We start from the raw sequence: 22,408 nt of genomic DNA, 5'->3' as shown, positions 1-22,408 counted from the left end.
TAGGCTATGGATCGATTAACCAACTTATGTTTTTCGTTAAGTTTTATCAAAGCTCGATGCCGACTCGGATGTTGTATGGAAAAGTTTACTCGATTCCATATAAAATTCAAGTCGATTTTGAGCTCTGATCTTTATTCTTGTTAGTTTAATAGTAATACTTTCGATTCTTCAAAGCAATACCAAATATTATCTCATAAGTCATAAAACTTGAAATAAATTCAAATCCTACAGAAGTTATTCAAATTCAAATGTAAATTATTGAGCACTTTAACATTGGTCATATGTAATTCTCTTGACTACGCTCGCCATAAGATTTGTGGTACACAAAAAACTACATTTTAAAAGAGCATACAGTCTGAAAAATGAACTAAATCTTTTTCCAAATAAGAACTGAGTCTATTTTCAAATAATCATAAATAACAATTTTTTATATCTACCAGCCGGAAAAAAGAAAGAAGCAACAGCAATAACAGCAGCAAAATCATAGGAAATAAATATGTTTATTTGGTAAAACATGAATGAGTGTTATGGATTTCACATCGCGCATTTTACACACTCCCGAATGAATGTGAATGTCTGTTCTGAAAAATATACAGTCTGATACAGTCTTTTATATCTTCTTCATTCATACATTGAAAATGCTCTTCATATATAAAAAGAAGTGCAATAAAAACGAAGAGCTATGAAAATGTTTTCCTTTTCTCTTCATTTTGCAATTGGAGCTTACTGAAAAAATAGCAATTGAGTATTCGGAATGAAAAAAAAAATTTATTTCAATGTTGGTGGAATTCTTTTCAAATATTGAATTCTTCCGAAAACAATAAAGTTTATTAACTACGGAAGAATTTATTGTTATGCACTAGTGGAAGAAAAGAGGTAGAAAATAAACAATGGATCTATAAATTATGACAAAACTATTCACATTCTTCCAGTTATTCCTTAATTACAATTTTCTAAAGAGGTTTGAAATTTTCGCTTATATCGCTTACATATCTGATCGTCTAAATTTTCCAGCAATACCCAATTATCATCATATGAGAAATGCTGAAAGATGAGAGAAACCATTAAATCACTGTAAAAGGCATTATTGCTAAAAATTTGAATGTAAAATCCGTTCCGAAAAGCCCATAAAAACTCACATTATTAATTTCGATGCTTGGTACAAAGCTCAAATCAATTGTATTCGTTACATCTCCATATGCTTTTAACAACTGAGCTCCTTCAGCAGCATTCGTACCATTATAACAACTCAGCGTTGATGATATATCAAAACCTTCAGGCGTGCACTTTTCGGATGATGAAAAACGAAAAAAAAGAGTTTTAACGTCAGCAATTGAATACACTCTGTTCATTTAATGACCAACACTTACGTCATGAACATTTGACCGGAATGAGGACATCAGACATGAGATGATGGTGAAAGCATTGTCAAATGAAAAGTGTTCTAAAATGCACGCATGCAGCTTGTTGAGTTGACACTCACGTTGACCTTAAAAAAAAATTCCGAGGACGAGAGAGATAGGAAATTAAGTGAAATTTGATGAAATATGTGCGGATGTAAATTTGCATGCGACCTTAATTTATTGTATTTTTGAATATAAATGAATTTACCGTGTTGGCAGCTGAATCGCCATTGTGATGATTCTTTATTCCAATGATACTGAAAATTTAGATTTCGAGAATTTATATATATCAAATAATAAAACTGATGTATAGGTCTGGAATGTTTCCTAAAGGTTTTGTATTACACGCTCACATTAAAAGTCATGGAAATATTTTAAAGGTAAGCAATAAATTTGCATAAAAATGCGATTAGTAAAATGAAATCTTACCGATGCTTTTCCAAATGGAATGAGTTTTAAATCGACAAATTCCTTTCGTTTTGTCCACAATGGTTTTAATTGATTTCTAAAAAATCTCAAACTATCATAGCACAATGACTCATAATAAACTCGAACGGGAAGTAATTTCTTTGTGTCATCAGTACTAGATGCGGATACTGTGACAGTATAGAATATAGACAGTATTACTAAGCGTAAAACTAGCATTTTATTTAAATAAATCACTAATAATTTTCTAAATTTTTTCCCTAGAAATAAAACTGTTGCTTACTATCAAAATACTAAAGATCAACTGATTCTCATTTTTGTAATCTCAAACTCCACTTTAATGCTCGTACTATACATAACAATCTCTGTTACAATAAAAGTTTAAATTCAGAGTCAAAATGTTATCACGTCGTAAGTGCTCTTTCATTCAATACTATTATTGTGTCACACTCTTGCATACTTATTCAAATCACAATGCTCTCTTTTTTTTTGTACACACATCAAAAAGAATTTCTATGAATGAATTTTTCTCGCTACTTGTTCCTTTAGTGTTCTATTATTGCTCACATCGCGTTCTTTTCTTTATTGTCAATGAGCGATTTACGAATGATGACGATTATCGTCATCATAAGTACGTGAGAAAAATTGAAGTTTTCTCGCAAGCGAAAACGGAAGCAATTTTATTTTGAAAAAGTGTTGCGATTGGTTGTAAAACTTGATTGTATTCAACTGATACAATTTTTTAATTGGAAAAGTTTGAAATTTTTCATCTACAGCAAGCGAGCAACTTGAACTTACATTTTTATGTATGGCTTAAAATTGATATTACTTTAATAAGAACTTCTGATCGTTTACCAATGACATCAAAAATAACGGTTTATTAAATTAAATAGTATTAAAGCTGACAACGATTGAATCAGTCAAAACCTACATTTTTAAATGAAGCTAATGCTGTAAATTCCATTTAAGCATAAAATTAGCAACAATCAGTCTTTAATCGAATTCTTATTTTGTTCTGTAATTCCGACTTAAATTCGTTTAACTTTAAGATCTTAAATGTAATTAGCTTTTATCAGCTTCATTCGTGCGTTGGCGGCATTGGTATTTAATCTCTTTAACTCAACCGCAATGATGTTTCAGTCGAAAATGTGATTGAAATTCGATACAAAAACAGCTCCATTTAAAGAAAAATATTCAATTTCATTCCCTCTAATTTCTCAAATTCAATCAAACTTCATCTATTCATTGCTGGAATTAAACATTTTTTCAATGACTCTTTATACATACCTAGAAAAGTACGAGATGAGAGTTCACATCCATTCATTCATTTATTCATTAGACTTTCTTAAATACAATGAAATATAGCTAATCATTCAACATCAAAAATTCCCAGCAAAACATTCTTCAACATGCAAGCCATAGCTACCATTTATTTTATTTCCATTTCATACATCAACTTGTGAGATGTGATGGAAGTAAAAAAAGGGAGAAAATTCACATCACTTATTATATTGCACAATACTTTCATCTGCAAGACATTGTACATTTCTGCTCGTGTTCAGGCTTCATCTGGAGTGAATCGAAGAAGAAACAAAAAGAAGAAGGAACAAAAAAATGAATGGGAAAGGAAAACTTTTTTATGTTCTTGGCAAAATTTTTATTTCTCTGCGTTTGGATGAACGAAGAAATGTAAGAAAAATCAATGTAAAGGAAATTTTCGTTCATTTTCCTTTTGGCAAAAAGGAGAGAAAGTAATGAGCAAGTCTTTAATCTTTTTCTTCCCATCTCTTCTTACTACTTACTTATGTTCAATTAAAACAGATTTTCGGTACTTAACTTTTTCTCTCGTTTTGCTTGTAAAACGAACTTCTATGCTTCACAGAACATCGAATGTAATATATTATGGCAAATTTTATTTTCAAGAAGTTAGGCAGATACTCTGTAAATTTATATTTTGTACATATGAACCAGAACGAAATTCAATATATTTCTTTAAAATTATTTTTTATCATTTCATGTTTGATTTCACTTTTAAATACGTGTAAAGGGGATTGAGAACGTCTTTTGATGATTGAAGATTAGATAAATTTAGAGACGTAAGAGCTTCATATAGAATCGAAAAGAATGAAGCAAAATATAATTTGATTTTTTCTTTCAATACCAATTTTATTTACTTTCGACAATATTTGATTTTGAGTTACATTCATTAGCTTTCATATCCAAATTTATTGATATGATTGAGTTGAATTCTTTTATGAAAATAAGGTAAATTCAAGCCTGTTTTTGTTGTTGTCGAAATATATTTGATTGATAGATTCAAGATCAAATAATTCTCGTTTTGAATGTATGTATCACATAGCTACAAGTATATTTGAATAATTTGAAAAGCATATTTTAATATGAAAATGTGTTTTTGAAATTACGTTGAAAATCTTGGAAATTACATAAAGCTTTGTTGAAATGAAAGAATATGAATTAATTTAAAATAATGTTTCGATTTTAAAATATTTTTAATGCTTTTTTAAGCAAATTTTTGAAAATTTATTAATACAGAATCACAGAAGTCATACAAATCTCAAAGCATTAAGTGAGTTTTACGTTTTAGAAGCTTGTCAACTTGTTGTCAAGCAACAATTGTTTTCTGGTAAAATACCGTACAAAAATGCAAGCGGTATAATGTGGTAAAACCGTAAAAATGTATCCTTTTTGCCATAAAAATGAATTCAAATTAGCCATTGCGATGCTGTCAGAGCAACTTCACGCTCTTTAGTTGATACTGTGACATATGTAGCGGTGGGCTAGAGAACACGTTGTATATGTTGCAGCATATGTCACAATTACTTAGTGGCATAATATGATAGTCACCTAGCACGATCTATTACACACAGTTAGGAAGACACTACTTGCTTACTTACTTCGCTGACTATACAGGTCAATTGAAATACATGGCTTTCCTCGGAATTCGCCTGAAATTGGCCCTATCGTTGACTTCCGCTTAATAATTTCTAATACTAAATGAAACATTATATCTGTCAACAGCTTCACTCCATAAACTCTACAGACATCCTCTTGATCATTTGCCATCTATAGGATGACACTAAACTGAATCAAATTCATACTAAATTCTAAATAAACATTTGAAATAAATGTTTTTGACATTTCAATCGAATGAAAATTTCTGACATCGCATAAAAATTTTTGTCAAACCTACAAGGAAGCAAATTCATTTTCATCTACAACAACTTACTTCCTCTTAAATCTCACATCACAATCATCATCGTTGATCATAAAATAAAATACTTTTTTTCCTCCTTTCTCCTCTAAAAAATTTTATTCTTTATTTTATTTTATCTTGTGATGTATGTGAATCATTCGGTCCATTTAACTTTCGCAACCTTTTCAGCTTTCAACGATGAGCTTTTTTACTTCTTTTGACATTTAAAGCATGTTGAATTTTTTTTTATTTATTTGTGAACTCAAAGACTGAATTATTTTACTTTTTCCTGCATTATTTTCCTTTTTGAAATGTAAATAAATCGTTCGTTCGCATAAAATAAATTTATGATCTCTGAAAAGGAGGATTTTCTCTTTTTTGCTTTCGTGCATTTTTTTTTTTTTGTTGGTGGTAATCGCATCATCATAATAATAATAATAATCATCATCATAAAAGGAAGAGGAAAAATAGAAAAGATTTCTTTTGAAAAGCAAATGAATGAAACGAGGAGAAAACTATTGAAATTGCAAATCTTCTTGTTCTCTCATTCCTCTTCATCTCATCTGATGAATGTTTGATGTTGAATGCTTCCGCTTTGATTAAGATTTTTTTTAAAAAATAAATTGCATAAAAAAATTAATGAAATTATAATTTAAATTGTAGATTTTTTTCACTTTTGCTGTTAAAAACGATAAGGAATTGAAATTAATGCTTCCACCTTTGTTGCTTGGAGATAGCTTTCAATAAAATTGAATTAAATTTAATGGAAAAAGTGTTTTTCGAGATATTTGATTTAAATATTTTATACATAGGGTAAAGAATATAATTTTTGTCGTAATTTCTATCTTCAAGATTTTAAAAGTTCATAACTTTTCACGTGTTAATTCTTTTAGGACAATTTCTTCGGCAAAATATTAAGGAAACAAGGAAATTTACTATAAGCTAATCAAAATTTATCCTAAAATAAAATGATTTTATTAGTGAATTAAATTTAATTTTTGGAAAAAAATATAATTTTTGTGGTAATAATTTGAGAATTTGTAGCGAGATAAATTTGATTTAACTAATATTGGAAAATGATATTGAAAAAAATTTAACGAATTTTTATTTCAACCTTAGGGAAAAATCAACCAAAAAATTTCTTAGAAAAAATACCACAAAAATTAGATTTTTTTACCACAAAAATTATATTCAATGTTTACATATTTTAAATGTGTTTTTTTAGTTGAACTAATTAACTTTAACTGATTTCTTAAATGAATCAGTGATAATTTTGAAAATTGTAGTAAAAACTTGAATTTTTAGGGTAAATTTTTGAATCGATAAAACTTAGTTATAGTAAGGTATAAGCTCCATAAAACTAAACATATATCATTTTAATAGCATTCTTTCATAATTTATTTAACTTTCTGGAAGTGAAAAGCAGTGTAAAATAGGATTTCCAATACCACAAAAATTATATTACCACAAAAATTATATTCTTTACCCTAATTCGCTTGATTAAATTTTCCTTGCATTGTGGGTATAAAACTTGTTTAAAATCTAATAGTTTCAGCGATATTAAGTATGATTCAGAGTGTTGTAGTGATAAACAACTCGACCCCCTGATGAAAGCATTTAATACACAAAAATTCAATTATAAATCCAAAATACATTCAAATTATTATACAAACAATAAAGTTTGTGCTAGTATTATTCATTCACTGAGTTGTGGCAATGAATGAAAGCGATAGATGAAGTTTTTTAATCCTTTTGTAATAGAAGCCTCAAAAATAATTGAATGGAATAAATACAACAGTGGTGGACAACCTTTGTTTTCGCGGCAAACCTTGGTAGCAAGCCGCACACTCGGTATACGACTAATACGGCAAATAAGTATCCCGAGGCACAAAGGTTCCACACCACTGAAATACACTTTTGCAAATAGGTAAAGCACGATGAGAAAACAAATAAAGTGTTTTTAACATGTTTTGCTTGTATTTGCTTATTTCTCGCAGCTAATGAAGAACACGCTTGAATAGTTGAAAAGCTTAAATAATAATGGATGTAATTATCGGTTCTAGAATAAATTCTTCTTTCCTCCTATACATATGCTCAACTTTATTTTGTTTACTTATACTTGGCACACAATCTGTTCAACAAAAAGTATTGGTTGATATACATCCGTTTACTTTGCGTATTATATACATTTTTCATAACAGTATCAGCAACAGCTGAGAAACTTTTTTCATATTTACCTTACCTCCTTGCTTCTTTCTCTTTGCTTTATCTTATACGTATTGAAAATGTAACATTTAAAGCTCTCGAAAGTATTGGATTTAAAAAATTGTAAATCAATACATTTTTCTTCCGGATGAGGAAAGAATTTGAAAAATTGGAATCATTAAGTTGGTAGGACGCAATAAGTGTCAATTGAGAAGCCATTAAAATAGTAGAATGTTGAATCTGAACAGTCTGGAAGGCTGATGAAATTGAATACAAAAGGATAAAAAGGATTAGGTTCATTGAAATGTTATAGATGTTTATGTTTTCTATTTCTACAGCACTACATCACCGACTGATTGATTATTTTCAATTTCTTCTTCCATTTTGGAATTGGCAGTAGTAATAATGGTAATAATAACAGCATTATATTATCTGAGATGAACATATATAGACTAGTATATGCCATAAGTTGCTGGGGTCGTTGAGATCAACAGTAAAAGATTACATCAAGAATGAGTAGGAGAATCAATGAACATTGTATCATCCATTACAATTACACACTATGAAGCGCGCCGTTTGCTCTCGTATAGAATTTTTTGAAGTTTCTTTCCTTTTCTCCTGTGCCAATCTTGATAACCTTTTTTCCTTACTCACTCGAGTCTGGTATATAGAAAGAAGCTGCTCAAGCTTACTTGTTACCCTTTCCCGACAATTCTTATACTTACTAATGTCATGTCTCTCATATCTCACAAAAGGAGGCCTCGACTCTCTCCTCTTCCTTTATTTCATATTCTTTTTTTCCTTCTTTAGCTTGAAACTGTGTTAAAGATTTAAAGAAAGAAAATTTATGAGAGGTTGTGAAAAGGGTTGCCTACAGAATTCTCGATGCTGTGCATATATACATGTTTTATTTTGGGCATGACGCAATGATGATGATGGTGATGATGATGATTATTGTGAGAAAATAGGATGAAAAGGATAAGAAAAAAGGCATTTGCAAAACAATTTTTTTTTTACAAAACGTCAACATTTCTTTACATTTTTTTTTTTATTTCATCCATTCTATTTTATTTTTTTTGCTCGGTCAAATATTTTAACGTACAAATCACACTTTCAGCAGCACTCTTAAAGAATGTCTATGATTATTCAAGCTATTTGTTAAGATAAATAATGAAAAACAAGAAAACAACGGAAAAAAAAATTATTTACACTTTCATGATATTTATTGATGATGAAAATGAAGCGATGTCTCATCGATAAGTAAACGTAAGAAGGAAGAGAAATGTGATGACAAGTTGTATCGTTGACTTGATTGTAATTGCGCTAGATTTCACTGTAAAGATAATAAAAAAAGAGGGATGAAAATGGAGAAGTGAAATAAAATGTTTAGGTATATATTTATAATATTGTCGATTTCAGCAGAAAAGGGAATCTTTATCTCATTGCTGTTTCTGCAAAGGTTTTTGTGGAATTCTTTTAGAAGTCGAAGGATTTAAGGGGTCTCAATAATTTGTGATTAAATTACAAGGAGATTTAAGCTTGATTTCTACCCGAATATTTTGGATGAAATCCTCTTGATTTCTTCAGTTATTCCATTTGATTTCGTTGTTAAAGAAAATGCTGACTCATCGCAAAAGGATAACATAGACTTTGATTAAAACTTTCGTTTATAAACTTTTAAATGACTTGAAACTTAGCCTTTTTCACAACGCATTTTCATTAAATTTATTCATTTTATTTTAATGGTTTTTTCAAGGTTTTTCAAGTTTTTGATAATGTGGAAGTTGCGTAATCCTCACGAGCGACACAAATAAAGAAGGCTTTATTACGCAGCCACATGGACGCCAGACAGAGGCGGAGCCTTTAAAGCAGAGCTTGAAGTTGAGTCGAATTTTACATGAAGTCGACATTTCATTCAAGATCTGAGTCGACCAGGAGCTCTTCTTAAAAGCTTCGTGTCGAAACCTTCTTTATTTGTGTCGCTAGGTACTAGAAATCCATTTTCAGTTTCACAAATTTACTAAAATTTTGAGAATTACTCATAATTTCACTATTTTATTTACATTCTAGTTAATGCTTCAAAAACATCAATGGAAGTCAGCTACAAAAGTGTGAATGATTTTCATTTATATTCCCACAAAACGTCTAAATTAGTTCGGTGGAAAATTTCTTCATTAAGCTCTACTAATTATTTTCATTACAAATTTAATAAATTATTCATAGCTCTAGTCTCGAATCCTTGTAGCGATCCAAACAGCACTTATTAATGAATAATTAATTAATGATCAATCATTCTTTTATTGATTATTAAATTATAACCAAACGATAATAATCGATAATGAGACGCACCTTGACTTATAATGTCTTGAATAGCTTTTAATGACAGAAATTATTCGACAAGTTGTTAAAACGATGATAAAGTTAGTTCGAGGAATTTTGTTTCAAAGGTTATAAGTTTTGTGAGAACTTTTAAATTGAAATTTCTTAGATCCAATATCCTCCCCATCATTTAAGACATTTCAATTCTTAAACCTTTGGGGAGACATATTTTTTTGAAAATTGATTCTAATTATTTACCCTTATCTGACTCAATAAATTCTTTCTTCGACTCATCGTATTACATTTCATTTATCTTATCTTAATTTGACATAAAAAAAGTAAAGTTCTTACCTAAAAACATAGCTTCTCTTGTGTCAATTGAAGGCAATGGTATCTCAAATTGCTGTAAGCCTTGCTGTTGTATAATCGTTTCCTTATTTCCACTCCATATGATGGGCGATATACTCGCAACACACTTAATACTCATTGTATTTTGCTCAAAATATTGCGGTGATATTCGCATGTTGAGACCAGTGGAAGTGCTGATAAGGCCATGGTTGTGATGTGTATCAGGATAATGAATGATATATTTGGGATTTGTTATCTGCGTTCCCATAAAATATATTTGTATAGATATTATATGTATACACAAGCATGCACGTTGACGACATTTGTATGTACGTTCGTACGTTGATGTCAAGAGAGTGATATTTGTTTGTGGTTTTAGGTAAATCCGGATATATGGTCGGTTGAGTCGGCATACACAGTGGAAGCATCGGTAGCAATAGAAAAAAGAAAAGAATGATAAAAATAAAGTGTTGAAATGAGATACATCAGCACTTTTTGGGGATTTTCCTGATTTCACTTCTACTCTCTCTCTCTCTATTTTTGTGTCTATTTAGTATCCACAAATGGCAATGGCATTTTTCTTCTCTTCTGTTGTTGTTTCTACTTCCTTTTCTTTCATACTCCCTATTGAAATAAAGGGAAAACATAACAACAGAAAAAGGACCAAAGAGGCACAGTAGCATACGCAATATACAAAAGAGATATAAAGATCGGAGTGACGCGATATGATGCGATTTCAAATGGAAAAACTTTTTTTTCTGCTGTTTGTATTATGAAGTGACTGCTAATTTGTATCGATTTGTCTCTCAACCCAAATTATCATCATGAGCATTAAATCGACAAATAATTGTCGACTTTGCAGCCTATAGCTGTCTCAATGGATAAAACCGATACGTACATGACAATCACAATAAGCGTGCGAGAGGCAATTAGAGAAAGGTATGGAAGCTCATTTCGATAATCGATATGACACCTGCTCACACACTTTTTCTTCAGTGTGTGATGAATTCTCGCTGCTGAGATTTCCCATTCCACTGGAAGTTATTTTATTTCTGCCTCATAATTCATTCGCTTCTCATACCTTCCTTTTCTTATCCATTTTTTTGTGAGCTCCACAGAGACATTTCTTTTTTTTTCTTTCATATTTTCTTCCTAAATTGCTACAACATGGAATTTTTGAAGCTCAACTTGTTATTATTGTCATGGGACGGTTAAGGAAAGAAAAAGGAAAAGCTAATATTCGATTTAGAAAGAAAAATAACAAACCATCAAGCTTTAAGGATGATGACACTTGTAAAAATGATGTCAAGAAATAAAAATAACAGGAGAAAAAAAGGAAAAGAAAATCAATTGTTAAGAAACACGAGGACGAAAAATTATTAAGTATAAAATACGAATGTTTTTCCTTTTGTTATTGCTATGCTTCTTGGAAATGTATGGAATGTGAAACGAGTAAAGTCAATTGAGAAATAATAAAGCTTATGAAATTGAAATATATTGAGATTTAAATAAATATTGAATGCTTTAAAGCAATGGTGGGGAACCTGTGTGCCGTCATAATTTTTCGGAAATTTTAAGAACCACATGTCGAGTGCGGCTTTCATCAAGGCTTACCACGAAGGTTTACCGAGAAAAATGAAAGGTTGCCCACCACTGCTTTAAAGACTTCAATTTTGGCTCATAATTTGGAAGCTTTAAAAGTGAAAATTTCACTTCGGTACTTTAGAAATTACGAAAAAGAACCTTTTAAAGACTTAACGAAAAACATCAACAAATACATCGTTTTCCAACAAAATACACCTCAACAAAAAAGTACTCAAATGCTGCTGTTATTTAAGCTTCATTAGCAAAAAAATAAATAAAATGAAATTTCTCAAATAATTTGTAAAGCGTGGGTAGAAAATTAAATGTGAATATAAAAAAAAACTCGCGGCTTAATTTCATTTCATTTACTATAAGAAGAACGATTTTCATTGATCGTGTTAGACACCGCATTTGATAAAAATCAAAACATTTAATAACTGTAATTTATAAAATCTCATTTTGTGAAATTCGATCATATTTCAATAACATTTTTTGTATTTATTTAAATTAAAATATTGATAAAAATTTCTTTCGAAGCCTGTCCATCAATAAAAAGAGTAATTTTGTTGTACATCCCTCTTTTTTATTACATTTTTCAATTTAGCTCAGCACAGCTTTGTTGTTATTGTATTTGATTGTATTACAGACTTAAATTATTGCAAAATGTTTTTTTTTACTCTTGTTTGACCCAAATAGTATGCTGCAATTTATAGTGGATTTGAGCAGAGCTTCTGAAGCTTTGTGCCGTGGACAAGCAGTTACATAGTCAGATGAGAGGGGAGGAGGTTGAATTTGTATGGATTGCTAAAATTTATGGAAGTTTATGGGAATTTATCATGAAAAACCTTAAAAAATTAAATATATTTCCAAATGGGGGAGGAGTGGTTTGATCTTTTAAATGCCCTTGGTCAGTTCTGTTGAACAATATCATAGATTTAGCATACCGCGTGCTACGAAAATATGAATTAAACTAAATGAGCTTTTAAGATTAATTTAATATTTTTTAATTCTTCTCTAAAACTATTTGGATTATTGAGATCTTTTGAAGCATTAATAATTATGTAAACGTCTATTAAAGTAAATAACATGATTTTAAATATCTGAACAGCATGAAAATTATTGATTTTAATTTAGTTGATGAGTCAATTTCTCCAACCCAAATTCAAAATAAATCTAATGAACTTTATTAAATTCTATATTGATCAGACATAGAATAAGAAAATGTGTCAGAATATTAAATGCTTAGTGAAAAGTCATAATTAATTCAGGATTCATTTGATTTATTAAAGATATTTCCATCAATAAAAATCATCATCTAATGAAAAATTGGTTATTCTGTCAATAGAAATTTTCAAAACATCAAAAAATCCTCGCACCACAACAAAAAAATACAACATTTTCTTCTAACTTGTCACCGCTTGTCGTATCGCGGCAGCATTGATTGATTATTGCTTTTTAATTTTTTGTCAGCGGTGCCATGAAAACAAATTGCTAAATTATTAAAACGAGAAACTCGGAGGTGGGATGAAAAAAATATCAAAAAACGCCTTTTTCACTCTCGCTTTCACGTCAATGTCGATAAATTTTTTATATCACAAAAAAATTCTTCTTTTTCTAAGGCAAAATTGAAAAGTTGGGACATTATTAATTTATGGCGCATTTTTTACTTTTTGATCAATCTACAACTTTGCTGTAAAAATTACAGGAAGTAATTCCGAAAAACACAAGTTGGTTAATCGATCCATATTTCAGCATTAGGTCGACCGAGACCAAGTCAGAGTTACACCGGTCTGGAGTCAGTTTTTAGATCGATTAAACAATCTATTCCAGAATCCTGGAAATCCGAAATCTGCCATCGTGATGCCATCAGGGTAACTTTAAGTCTTACGGTTAATACGGTGACGCAGGGGTGTCCTAGCGAATGCGGTTTGCTTAGAAAAATCTTAGTTTTCTTTTAGTTCTCTACTACAATTTTTCACTATATTAAAGCCACCTCCGTGTGCACAAATATGTGAATCTAAAAAAGACGTGGCTTTCATTTGGTGCTAATTAAGGAACTGTATCAGATTCTCGAAAGCTCCTTGAGAAATATATCTTCATTTGTTTCGTAGAAGACACAAAATAGACAAAATGGAATGACAAGCACAATCAATTCCCCTAAAAAAATGCGTAAAATATACAAAACACAAAAAAAGGAATTTTTGATGGAATGAGAAACGACAATTCATTAGCATTATGCGAATTTAAGCTTCGACAAAGAAGAGAAGAAAAAAAAAAATTCTCATATTTTTTTGTGTCTCTTTACTTTCCTACACAATGGAAATATGAATGAAAGAAAATAAGAGGAAAAAATTGAACGGAAACAAGTGGTTTGTTGCTTTTTCATTTTCATCATTTGCCTCATCCATTCACTCAACAGTAATGATTATAGTAAGCAACTGTTCGAAATGTTCCACAAATAGCAGAATTCTTGCTCATCAATTTTCATTATAATGGAAAAATATTTGCCATACCATTAGATAACGAGAGAAAGACAAGGAGAAAGGAATAAAGTGTGAATGAGAAAGATAATCTACATACCGGATTATCATTGATAAAAAATTGTAACTTTGATGCCGGATGACTTCGTGCTGATGTGCAATTTAAATTCAATTTGTCACCCGATTGATACGTCTGCTCTTCGCCATTTATAAATGGTCCGTTAGTTGGAAGATCTGTTTATGAGATGAAAATTATTGTCGATGACATTTTTGGGAATTAAAAGAGGAAATAAGCATATTCCTTCAATACATAACTTTTAATGTTATGCAATAAAGGAGGATACTTGTGCTACTCATAGCATGATCTGACACAATTAAACTTACAAACAACAAGCATGTAACTTTCTCCGTGTACGCTTGAAAATGACGGTCCCTCAAGAGACACTTCGCATTTGTAAAGACCTGTGTGCATGAAAATGAGAACAAAAAAGTTTTTTTTTTTTTTTTATAAAAAATTAATTCAATATAAGAAGCCAAATGAAAGGAAACTCACTTACCGGAACTTTTTAGTGAAACATTTCTTAAAAAGACTTTGTGGCTATTGCTTCTCTTGTGCTGTATATAAAAGAATATTTAAATTTTATTATTCAGAATTTTATAAAATTTTAACATCTTTTCAAAGAAAAACTTACATCGACTTTTATGCCATCAAAACTGTAACTATTCTGTGGATTACTCGCCCTTGGAACATAACGATAAAATTCCTCACCATCCTTATACCATTTTACAGAATATAACGTTTCATCCATATCCTCCTCATTATCATAATACAAATAGTTGTTACGTCGATAATGATGACGAGAATTTGTATTTTCATAACCAGAATTAAATTTGTTTATGCTTCGATTATTTAATTCATATTGACATTCGAGTAGTGCATTTTCTCCACGATATTTTATTGATGGTACAACCAATTTTGCTAATCGTAGACTATTTGTGGCTTCTGTAAAAGAAAAATTTAAATAAATAAGGATGAACATTTTGTGGGTGATTTTATTAAATTCTTGAGTGATTCCAGAAGGAAATATTCTTTTGAAGAATTTTGGATACAATCATTGTTAAAGGGACCGTTCACTTGTTACGTAACGGATCTACTATTTGTCCCCTACTCCCCTCTCCGTAACAAAATAGTGATGAATGTTCATGTTTATAGTTTTAGACGTAACAAAATTTCAATCCTCAAATAAGCACGTTACATAATAAGTGAACGACCCCAGAGCTAAATTCCTTTTAAATTTGCATATTTCCATAATTTTTGAAACAATTTTCTGGTTTCCATAGAAGTCTGAGCTCATTATTTTTGAACATATAATAGGAATGCTAGAATGCTCCACATTAAAAGGCTTTTGGGATTTTTACGCATATTTAATTCTGAATCATTTGAAGACTCAGAACTTCTAAAAAAATTCCCACTAACCCACATATCATTATTAAAATAAATATTTTCATGATTTTGTGAACATTAATAGCTCATGATGAAGCCTCATGTGTGCTTAGCGTGTATGCATATTTTTCATTTGTACATGCCATGAATATTGTTGCATATCACTTTCAATAGCATATTTGTGGCATCTAAAATAATACGTTTGCATTTATGACAACAGTGGATTTTTCCTCGTTTTTTTTGTGTCTTGTTTAAATATTTGCCTTTCAACATTTTTTGAACCAAATAATTCTACTTTTGTCATTTTTTGTTGCAAAAATCATATTTTTTTAAATGCCTATTTTTCGCGCGTTTGGTGAAATATCCGACACGTAGATATTTGTGAAAAGTACAGCAATATCATATTTTTAATACTGGTAGTTTTATGATTAGAAGCGCACTTTTCATTAAAACGGCTCTATTTGAATAGTTTTTTTCTTTTAATTTCGTCAATTTTTAATTTTGCTTTATTAAATTTTGCTAATCAAAATATTTGAATATTAGTTTTAATTCTCTAAATTTCAGTCACATCAATTTTTAATTTAGCAAATAAAATTTTATTAAAATTTGCTTATAGTATAATTTATAAAAATGATTTTATTTAAGTCAATAATTTTGTCTTTTGTGTGCCTTTTTGTAAAATGTTTTCTTTCTTCTGTGTAGTCAATGCAATAATCCTAAGACTTCGAGATCTTCCAATAATTATACCTTGTAAAAACTATTGAATTTGTCGACTCATTACTTTTTTCCAGAATTATCGTCTAACGAATTAGGGTACTTTACTATGCCATAACCTTTGCACTTTTAATTATTTCAGTTATTATGCCTGGACACTACAATTCAAAGTCAGATCGGAAGTATTCTAATTTGATGATGACATTATGAGTGCATTATTCAGAAAATTTGACAAGTCATGGAAGGCTGTGAAGCTCTTTCAATATATAGTATAAAAACCTTCCACTATAATGGTTCACTTAGTGGGACTGCAATTCAAAAATCGGAAGACATGATTTAAAAATCTTTCCTGCGAAAAAGGACAAGTCTCTACAAGGTCTCATCATGATCGCAGGGTCGGTATTGCAATAATTTGGTACCGAAGTACTTAGACATCCGCCAAAGGGTCTCTTCAACTCACAAAATTGAGTATGTTTAATTATATAGCACGTTCATTTAAGACAGTATGCTCATTATTTGTTAGAATAGCAAGAATGAATTAAACTAACTTCTAACGGTTTTGGTTGCTAAGGTAAATCTTCATTTTGATGCTAAGGGAAATTTCAAAACTACATAAAAATCTCAAAATAAGTACTTAAAATTACTCATTTTTATTCATGTCGAAGTTATTGCAGTTCTTAAGAACCTCAATGACGTAAAAGTTTGTGAATCAGAAGTAAAATTTTGTCATGTGAAAATATTTTACATCAGAAAGTTTTCATGCATATCATTTTTTGTTATTTAAAGTTTCGCATTCTGTACGACACAACAAGAGAGATTCCAAAAGTTTTGTTTGTACAATTTTTTCAGTTTCTTACAGTTTCTTTATAAAATAATTTACTTTAAATTTAAGGAAATAAGTTTTAACATACTTAAACAGGTGATGCACAAACATTTCATTATGCACCATAGGAAGCAGACATTTCTGTCGTTATTCTGCTATAAAAAAAAGCACGGAAGAGTATGTACAACTGTGAATAAAGGTATGAGCCTTACACACTTTTCTTCGTCACACATTCTTTTTTCCTTCATACTTGGATTGCAAGTTTGTAAAATATTCATCCTCACAAAACATGCTCAACATCAACTTATGAGATTTAAAAATAAAATAAATAAAGGAAATAAAAGAAAAGTAGAAGCATATACAACATACACACATGTATGATAAGAGAAGGAAAACTTATATAGTATACAATGTATAGGATATATTATAGGCACACTTGAAAAGTAAAGTACATGTGTTTTGTGAGGATAATGCTTTGTTGTACTAACGACATATCATAAATATGTAATGACTAAGGACCTTTTGTTAAGCTTTACAATGCATATAACTCCTTATGTTCTGCAATTATACACACATGAACGTACAATATTTATGGCATACGTTATTATAATAAAAATAAAAATCACTGTCTCGACGCCTTAATGTGTATTTTTAAAAAGATTAAAACAGATTATAGTTGTTATCTGATATCCTATTATGTATGTTGTAAGACTCAAAACAAACAAACGGAGATGGAAGAAGACATAATGTTGAATTTTCCAAATGAAAGGATTTGAATAAAATAAAACATCAACTTACGTTCGCATTTATTCTTTATATATACATTTTGAAATAGAGGAAGAGATTGATAGCTAAAAAAAAAATGTGAAAAGCCTCTCCAATACGGCACTTTTCTGTTTTCATTTCACCTGCTAAGCCTTCTTTGAAATTTTAATTCGAAAATGTTTTTCGATTCCTTCTTCTTCTTCTTCTTCTTCTTTAACACTTTTTTCACTTGATATAATATATATTTTATTTTATTTTATAAAGACGGTAAAGTGAGAATAAAAGCCGAACGAGACGAGTTAAAGATATTTTTCATTGGAAATTCAAATAGGTTTAGCAAGAAAAGAAAAATGATAGGGCGTAGAAATAAAAGAATTAAAATTGAGAAGCCTTAGTGGTGCTCTTTTAAATTTTTAAGTATTATAAATTTAAAGCATCCATTATCACTCAGGAAATATCGTACAACAGACTTTTGTCAAGAGCAAGTCATTAAAAATTTAATAAAGCACCTTTTTGATGTCGTCTTGTCTACCTTTCTTGTCATAAGTAATGGATTATATAATTTATCGTTGCTACGTCAAAAAAGATATCAAAATATTAATTTTTCGTCTTTCTGTTCTGTGCTGCTATTTTTAGTTCTGAGGATATCTTATTGAAAAGTATGACAAAAGGATTTTAATCGTTGCTTTTTTATTTACTTAGATTTGTTGGGCAACCTGTGTGCCGCTAAAAGTTTTGGAAATGCCATGAACCGTGTACAGTTATGCCCTTTGTTGTTCCGTTCGATATGAGCCGAGAAAAATAAAAGGTTGCCCACCACTGACTTACAGGTTAACTTAGATTTAAACATGAGATATTCATTTAAGTCAGTCTTTTGTTTATGATTTTCCTCAATTTTAAACCTTGATGGATATAATCAAAAAATTTCTGAGAATAAAAAAAGATTTTTTAATCGCAATAAATTTTTGGATTACATGAAAATCTTATTGGCTTCAGGTTATTGTTTTCAAATATCAGCAACAAATAAATGTCTTGTTCTTTTCGTCCCGCAATGATAAATTTCAATATTTGACAGACATCACGATGAACAAATTTGTCATCAAACCTGAGTAGTTTTGGAGTCTCGTTTTTTGGATTAAATTATTTTTTGACTTTAGAAAAAATGAATGTGACTTTTATAAAATCTGATAAATTTTGGTTTTTGTGCCTAGTAATCTTATGATTAACAAAGATTAGGAAATAAATTCGTGGTGTATATTTTTTTTTTTCAGATTACCGAATATTTTTTGTGCTTTTTATGTTTGCCTCAGAAAACAGGACCCAAATTTAGGTTTAAATTTACTCAACTTCAATTGTGTGAATTTGATTTTTTTGTATTTTGATGAAAGAAAGAAATTTTTTTAAATATTTTGCAACTTTAAAAAATATGAATTCTTGATCCTATTCTGATCAAAAAGTTTGGGATTAATGTTTTTTTTTAAAAATTTACATTTTCAAAAAAAATGGTTATTTCTTATGAACCTTAATGTAATTTTCATGTTTTAATTAAGAATTAAAAATATCAAAAATGAAAAAAGGAATAAAATAACAAAAAAAAATTATAAATTCTTGCAAAAAAGGCTCAAAAAAATCCGAAAATTATTGTGAAAATTGTAGTTTTTTTAGGCATAACAACATTTTAATTAATTTTTTTAAAATTTAAATTTAAAACTTGAAATTTTTTTTGTTAAAACTTAAATTTAAAATTAAACAAAAGTTATGCTGCAATTTTAAAAAAATTATGAAAATTGAAATTTTTCTTGTAATATTCAGATGAGCATCTTAAACATGGTTTAATGGTCATATCTCAAAATCTAATTTCTTTACAAAAACTTAATACAAATTACACTTTAATTGAAATTTCAAAAAATAAATTTCATCTCCCAAAATGTAATTTCATCAATTCTCAGATTAATGTCCTGTCTCATGTCATAAAACACTCAACTTTTAATTCTACAAGACATATTGGAAAATTAAAGAAATGAAAACACTTCTTGTATATAAAATATCACATCCTGCACTCACTTAAGTAATTGAAAAATGACACGATAAATATTTTCCGAGGAACATTTCTCAATAAACAAACATTTATCCTACAATTTTGACTGTTTTTATCAAATAAATAAGTGAAGGCTGTATATGTTTTTGCGTGTATGCTACAAAAAAAAAATGCTTCTTCTCACATGGAATAGTCACATAAATTTTCATTTTTATTCTTTCCCACAATTTTTTTTCTTCTTTTTATAAAAAAAAGTTTCGAATTTTTTGTTGTTGCTTCTTCCAAAAAAGAAATTTTCATAAATTTATCACTTATTGCCCAATTTATTATGGAAACAAAATTTCACTCTCGATTTGGTTTTATTCTTGGGGTTTGTTTTGTAAAAATAAAAATATAGTTTAACTGTATCCATAAAACATCCTCACCTTTTTCAAGTAGAAGTAAAATTATACCAAGTCGAAATATAGAATTCATATTTGTGCTGTATTATAGTTAAATTCCACTAAAATTAATTTCTTTGTTATATTTTTTGCCTCTTAGTCGTCGACAAAAAAATAAATTTAAATAATGCTAACGTGCAGAAATTGTTTTTTTCACAAAACGAAGACTAAGTTTGCGTTTTTATGCTGATTTTTATATATTTTTTATATGTTTCGCGGTGCGAATCGCGAGAACGAATTTTTCTCGTTCTGTTAACAATCGAGTGATATGAAATACTGATTTTTTTCTATCCACAGACGTTCACTCGATGTTCTTAATGTACAAAAAGAAGGAAAAAAGGTCGCTAAAGAGAGAAATTTAAATCTTGGAAAAATTTTCTCTCATTTTCCAAAAATTTTCTCTCAAAATTATTTTCTTCTCAATTTGTGTTCCTCATTTCCCAATGCATATTGCATTTTCCTGTCAGGATAAAGACTCAGCACAAGAGTAGCAACAGAAAATATATGTAATGTAACACATATTCACATCGACATTTTATCAATCACTTGGATAGAAAAAAAATGATAGTTTCGCGCAATATGCATAAATGCACATCAATCATATGATTTATCGTGCTTCTGATTTTATGTAATGCATGAGTTGTTGAGATTTATGCCAACATTGAATACATAATTGACCACATTAATATTCGTATCGTGTTATATGTTTATTACGTTTCATTATTATGAGTTTGAGTGATCGATATAATTTGTTTTATTAATCGATTGGTTTAGAATGTCTGGGAGCTATTCCTTTTAACTGTTTTCTGTGCTGTCTGCACAATACTCATGGTACTCGTTAATGCCGCGTTTTGATTATTTATCAATAATTTTCGACAATATTTTTATTTTTTTGTTGGAAGTCCCTTGTGAACATTTTCAATTCATCGATAATAGCACTGCTTAGACAGCCAATGCGCTCGAGGAATGGGGAAAATACATTCATTTAGGAAAAGTTTTTTTGAAATTAATATTTAATGATATGAAAGCATTTGCTATAATTTAAGCACAAACTTTTGTGCCTTTGCTGTTGCCTTCGATTTGCTTGTTTTCCTCCTTTTTCACATATATTCTTTTTGAATGTATCGAAGGGAATAAAAATGAAATTATGAATGAAATGTTTGTGTACTTTTATATATATTTTTCTTCCTTTCTATCTATTTTATTTCTCTTTTTTTATCTGAAATGTCAAATTGAGTTTCAAATATTATTGACATATTTATAGATGAGTGGAAGGAGAATGGAAACAGAATTTCCTCAGTCAATTTGATCAACTAAATATGATGGAAATGCGATTAGATACATATGTGTACCTGTGTATTGGTAATAGTAAATTTAGATACTTATCGTAATGTTCTGTATGACTTTTCAATTTGTTTAATTTTGGTATTTGATTTAATTGCAATAATTAATTGATTGCTGAATAAACAGTAATTATGGAAAATATAGAAATATTTAGTTCTTATTTTGGAATATTTTCAGGAAGTTGGAAGGACACAGAGTTTTTAAATTAGTCCGTATAGCACAAGTCAGTTAATTGATACAAAATCCAGCACAAGGCTGGAATAACTCTGACATGGTGCTGCTTTAAAGCCGAGTCAGAGTCACGCTGACCTGAGGCTGAATTTTGATCCATTAACCGATTTGAGTTAGTCGACTGAGTATCCATTCAAATTGACTGCTTTTATACATACGCTTAGTAACATATACCTGCATTTCCTAAGCAATTTATCGTGCAATTCTAATCTTCTACCAGAGCTCAGTTCAAAGCATTCAGGCTCTTTACTATTTAAAGTAAAATACTTTTTTGAACTGCATAAAACTAGGACGATTAGATTTAAATGAAAGCATTGCTCTTACAACTGATTCTTTAGAAAACTGTTTACGCATTCATGCCTTATAGAACTTTGCAGTAAAGATAGAAAGTCATCTCCATGAAATCATTCATTTATTACAAATCATTTAGATGTAAAGTTTCAGTTTTTTTTTACTATAGAAGGAAACTTTCCTCTATGCTTTTTTTTTTCATTCTCAAAATGCCATTCATATCATCATCGTCATCATCATCACATGTATATTGTGTATAAAAAATAGATGTGAGAGAAATTTTCCCTTTCATGTAATGTTTATTCATGCGATAAGCTTCATAGCTGATGATGGAATTTC

The 22,408-nt window shown here is 29.5% G+C and overlaps 2 protein-coding genes across 2 annotated transcripts; both read right to left on the bottom strand.

Moving 5' to 3' along the window:
- Positions 1-767: 767 nt before the first annotated feature.
- On the bottom strand, positions 768-2,106 carry LOC139097633 (GILT-like protein 3). Its single transcript, XM_070649527.1, has 5 exons — positions 1,833-2,106; positions 1,612-1,660; positions 1,371-1,489; positions 1,140-1,286; positions 768-1,044 (listed from the first exon to the last, which is right to left on the bottom strand). The coding sequence occupies exons 1-5, from the start codon at positions 2,046-2,048 to the stop codon at positions 940-942; spliced, it is 636 nt and encodes a 211-aa protein (XP_070505628.1). The 5' UTR covers positions 2,049-2,106; the 3' UTR covers positions 768-939.
- A 6,174-nt stretch (positions 2,107-8,280) lies between these two features.
- On the bottom strand, positions 8,281-20,461 carry LOC139097629 (uncharacterized). The gene is made up of 7 exons (XM_070649522.1): positions 20,189-20,461; positions 14,672-14,982; positions 14,537-14,594; positions 14,364-14,441; positions 14,080-14,213; positions 9,919-10,171; positions 8,281-8,581 (listed from the first exon to the last, which is right to left on the bottom strand). Exons 1-7 carry the CDS (start codon positions 20,235-20,237, stop codon positions 8,499-8,501), a joined length of 966 nt encoding a protein of 321 aa, XP_070505623.1. The 5' UTR covers positions 20,238-20,461; the 3' UTR covers positions 8,281-8,498.
- Positions 20,462-22,408: the final 1,947 nt, after the last annotated feature.

The sequence above is a fragment of the Chironomus tepperi genome, unplaced genomic scaffold, assembly GCF_022539635.2.
Source record: "Chironomus tepperi strain 1889 unplaced genomic scaffold, CSIRO-AGI_Ctep_v1 contig_425, whole genome shotgun sequence".
Classification (NCBI taxonomy): Eukaryota; Metazoa; Arthropoda; class Insecta; order Diptera; family Chironomidae; genus Chironomus; species Chironomus tepperi.
Note: the sequence above shows the minus strand (reverse complement) of the source record. Positions and strands in the feature narration are given on the sequence as shown.

Bases quoted from the DNA above. Each gene is read 5' to 3' on its own strand.
- LOC139097633 (XM_070649527.1), bottom strand. From the start codon at position 2,048: ATGCTAGTTTTACGCTTAGTAATACTGTCTATATTCTATACTGTCACA. The intron at 1,490-1,611 runs GTAAATTCATTT...TTTTTTTTTAAG, and splicing joins GCGATTCAGCTGCCAACACG to GTCAACGTGAGTGTCAACTC. The intron at 1,287-1,370 runs GTAAGTGTTGGT...TCATCCGAAAAG, and splicing joins TCCGGTCAAATGTTCATGAC to TGCACGCCTGAAGGTTTTGA.
- LOC139097629 (XM_070649522.1), bottom strand. From the start codon at position 20,237: ATGAATTCTATATTTCGACTTGGTATAATTTTACTTCTACTTGAAAAA. The intron at 14,983-20,188 runs GTGAGGATGTTT...TTTCTTTTACAG, and splicing joins TTTACTTCTACTTGAAAAAG to AAGCCACAAATAGTCTACGA. The intron at 14,214-14,363 runs GTAAGTTTAATT...TCTCATAAACAG, and splicing joins AAGTTACATGCTTGTTGTTT to ATCTTCCAACTAACGGACCA.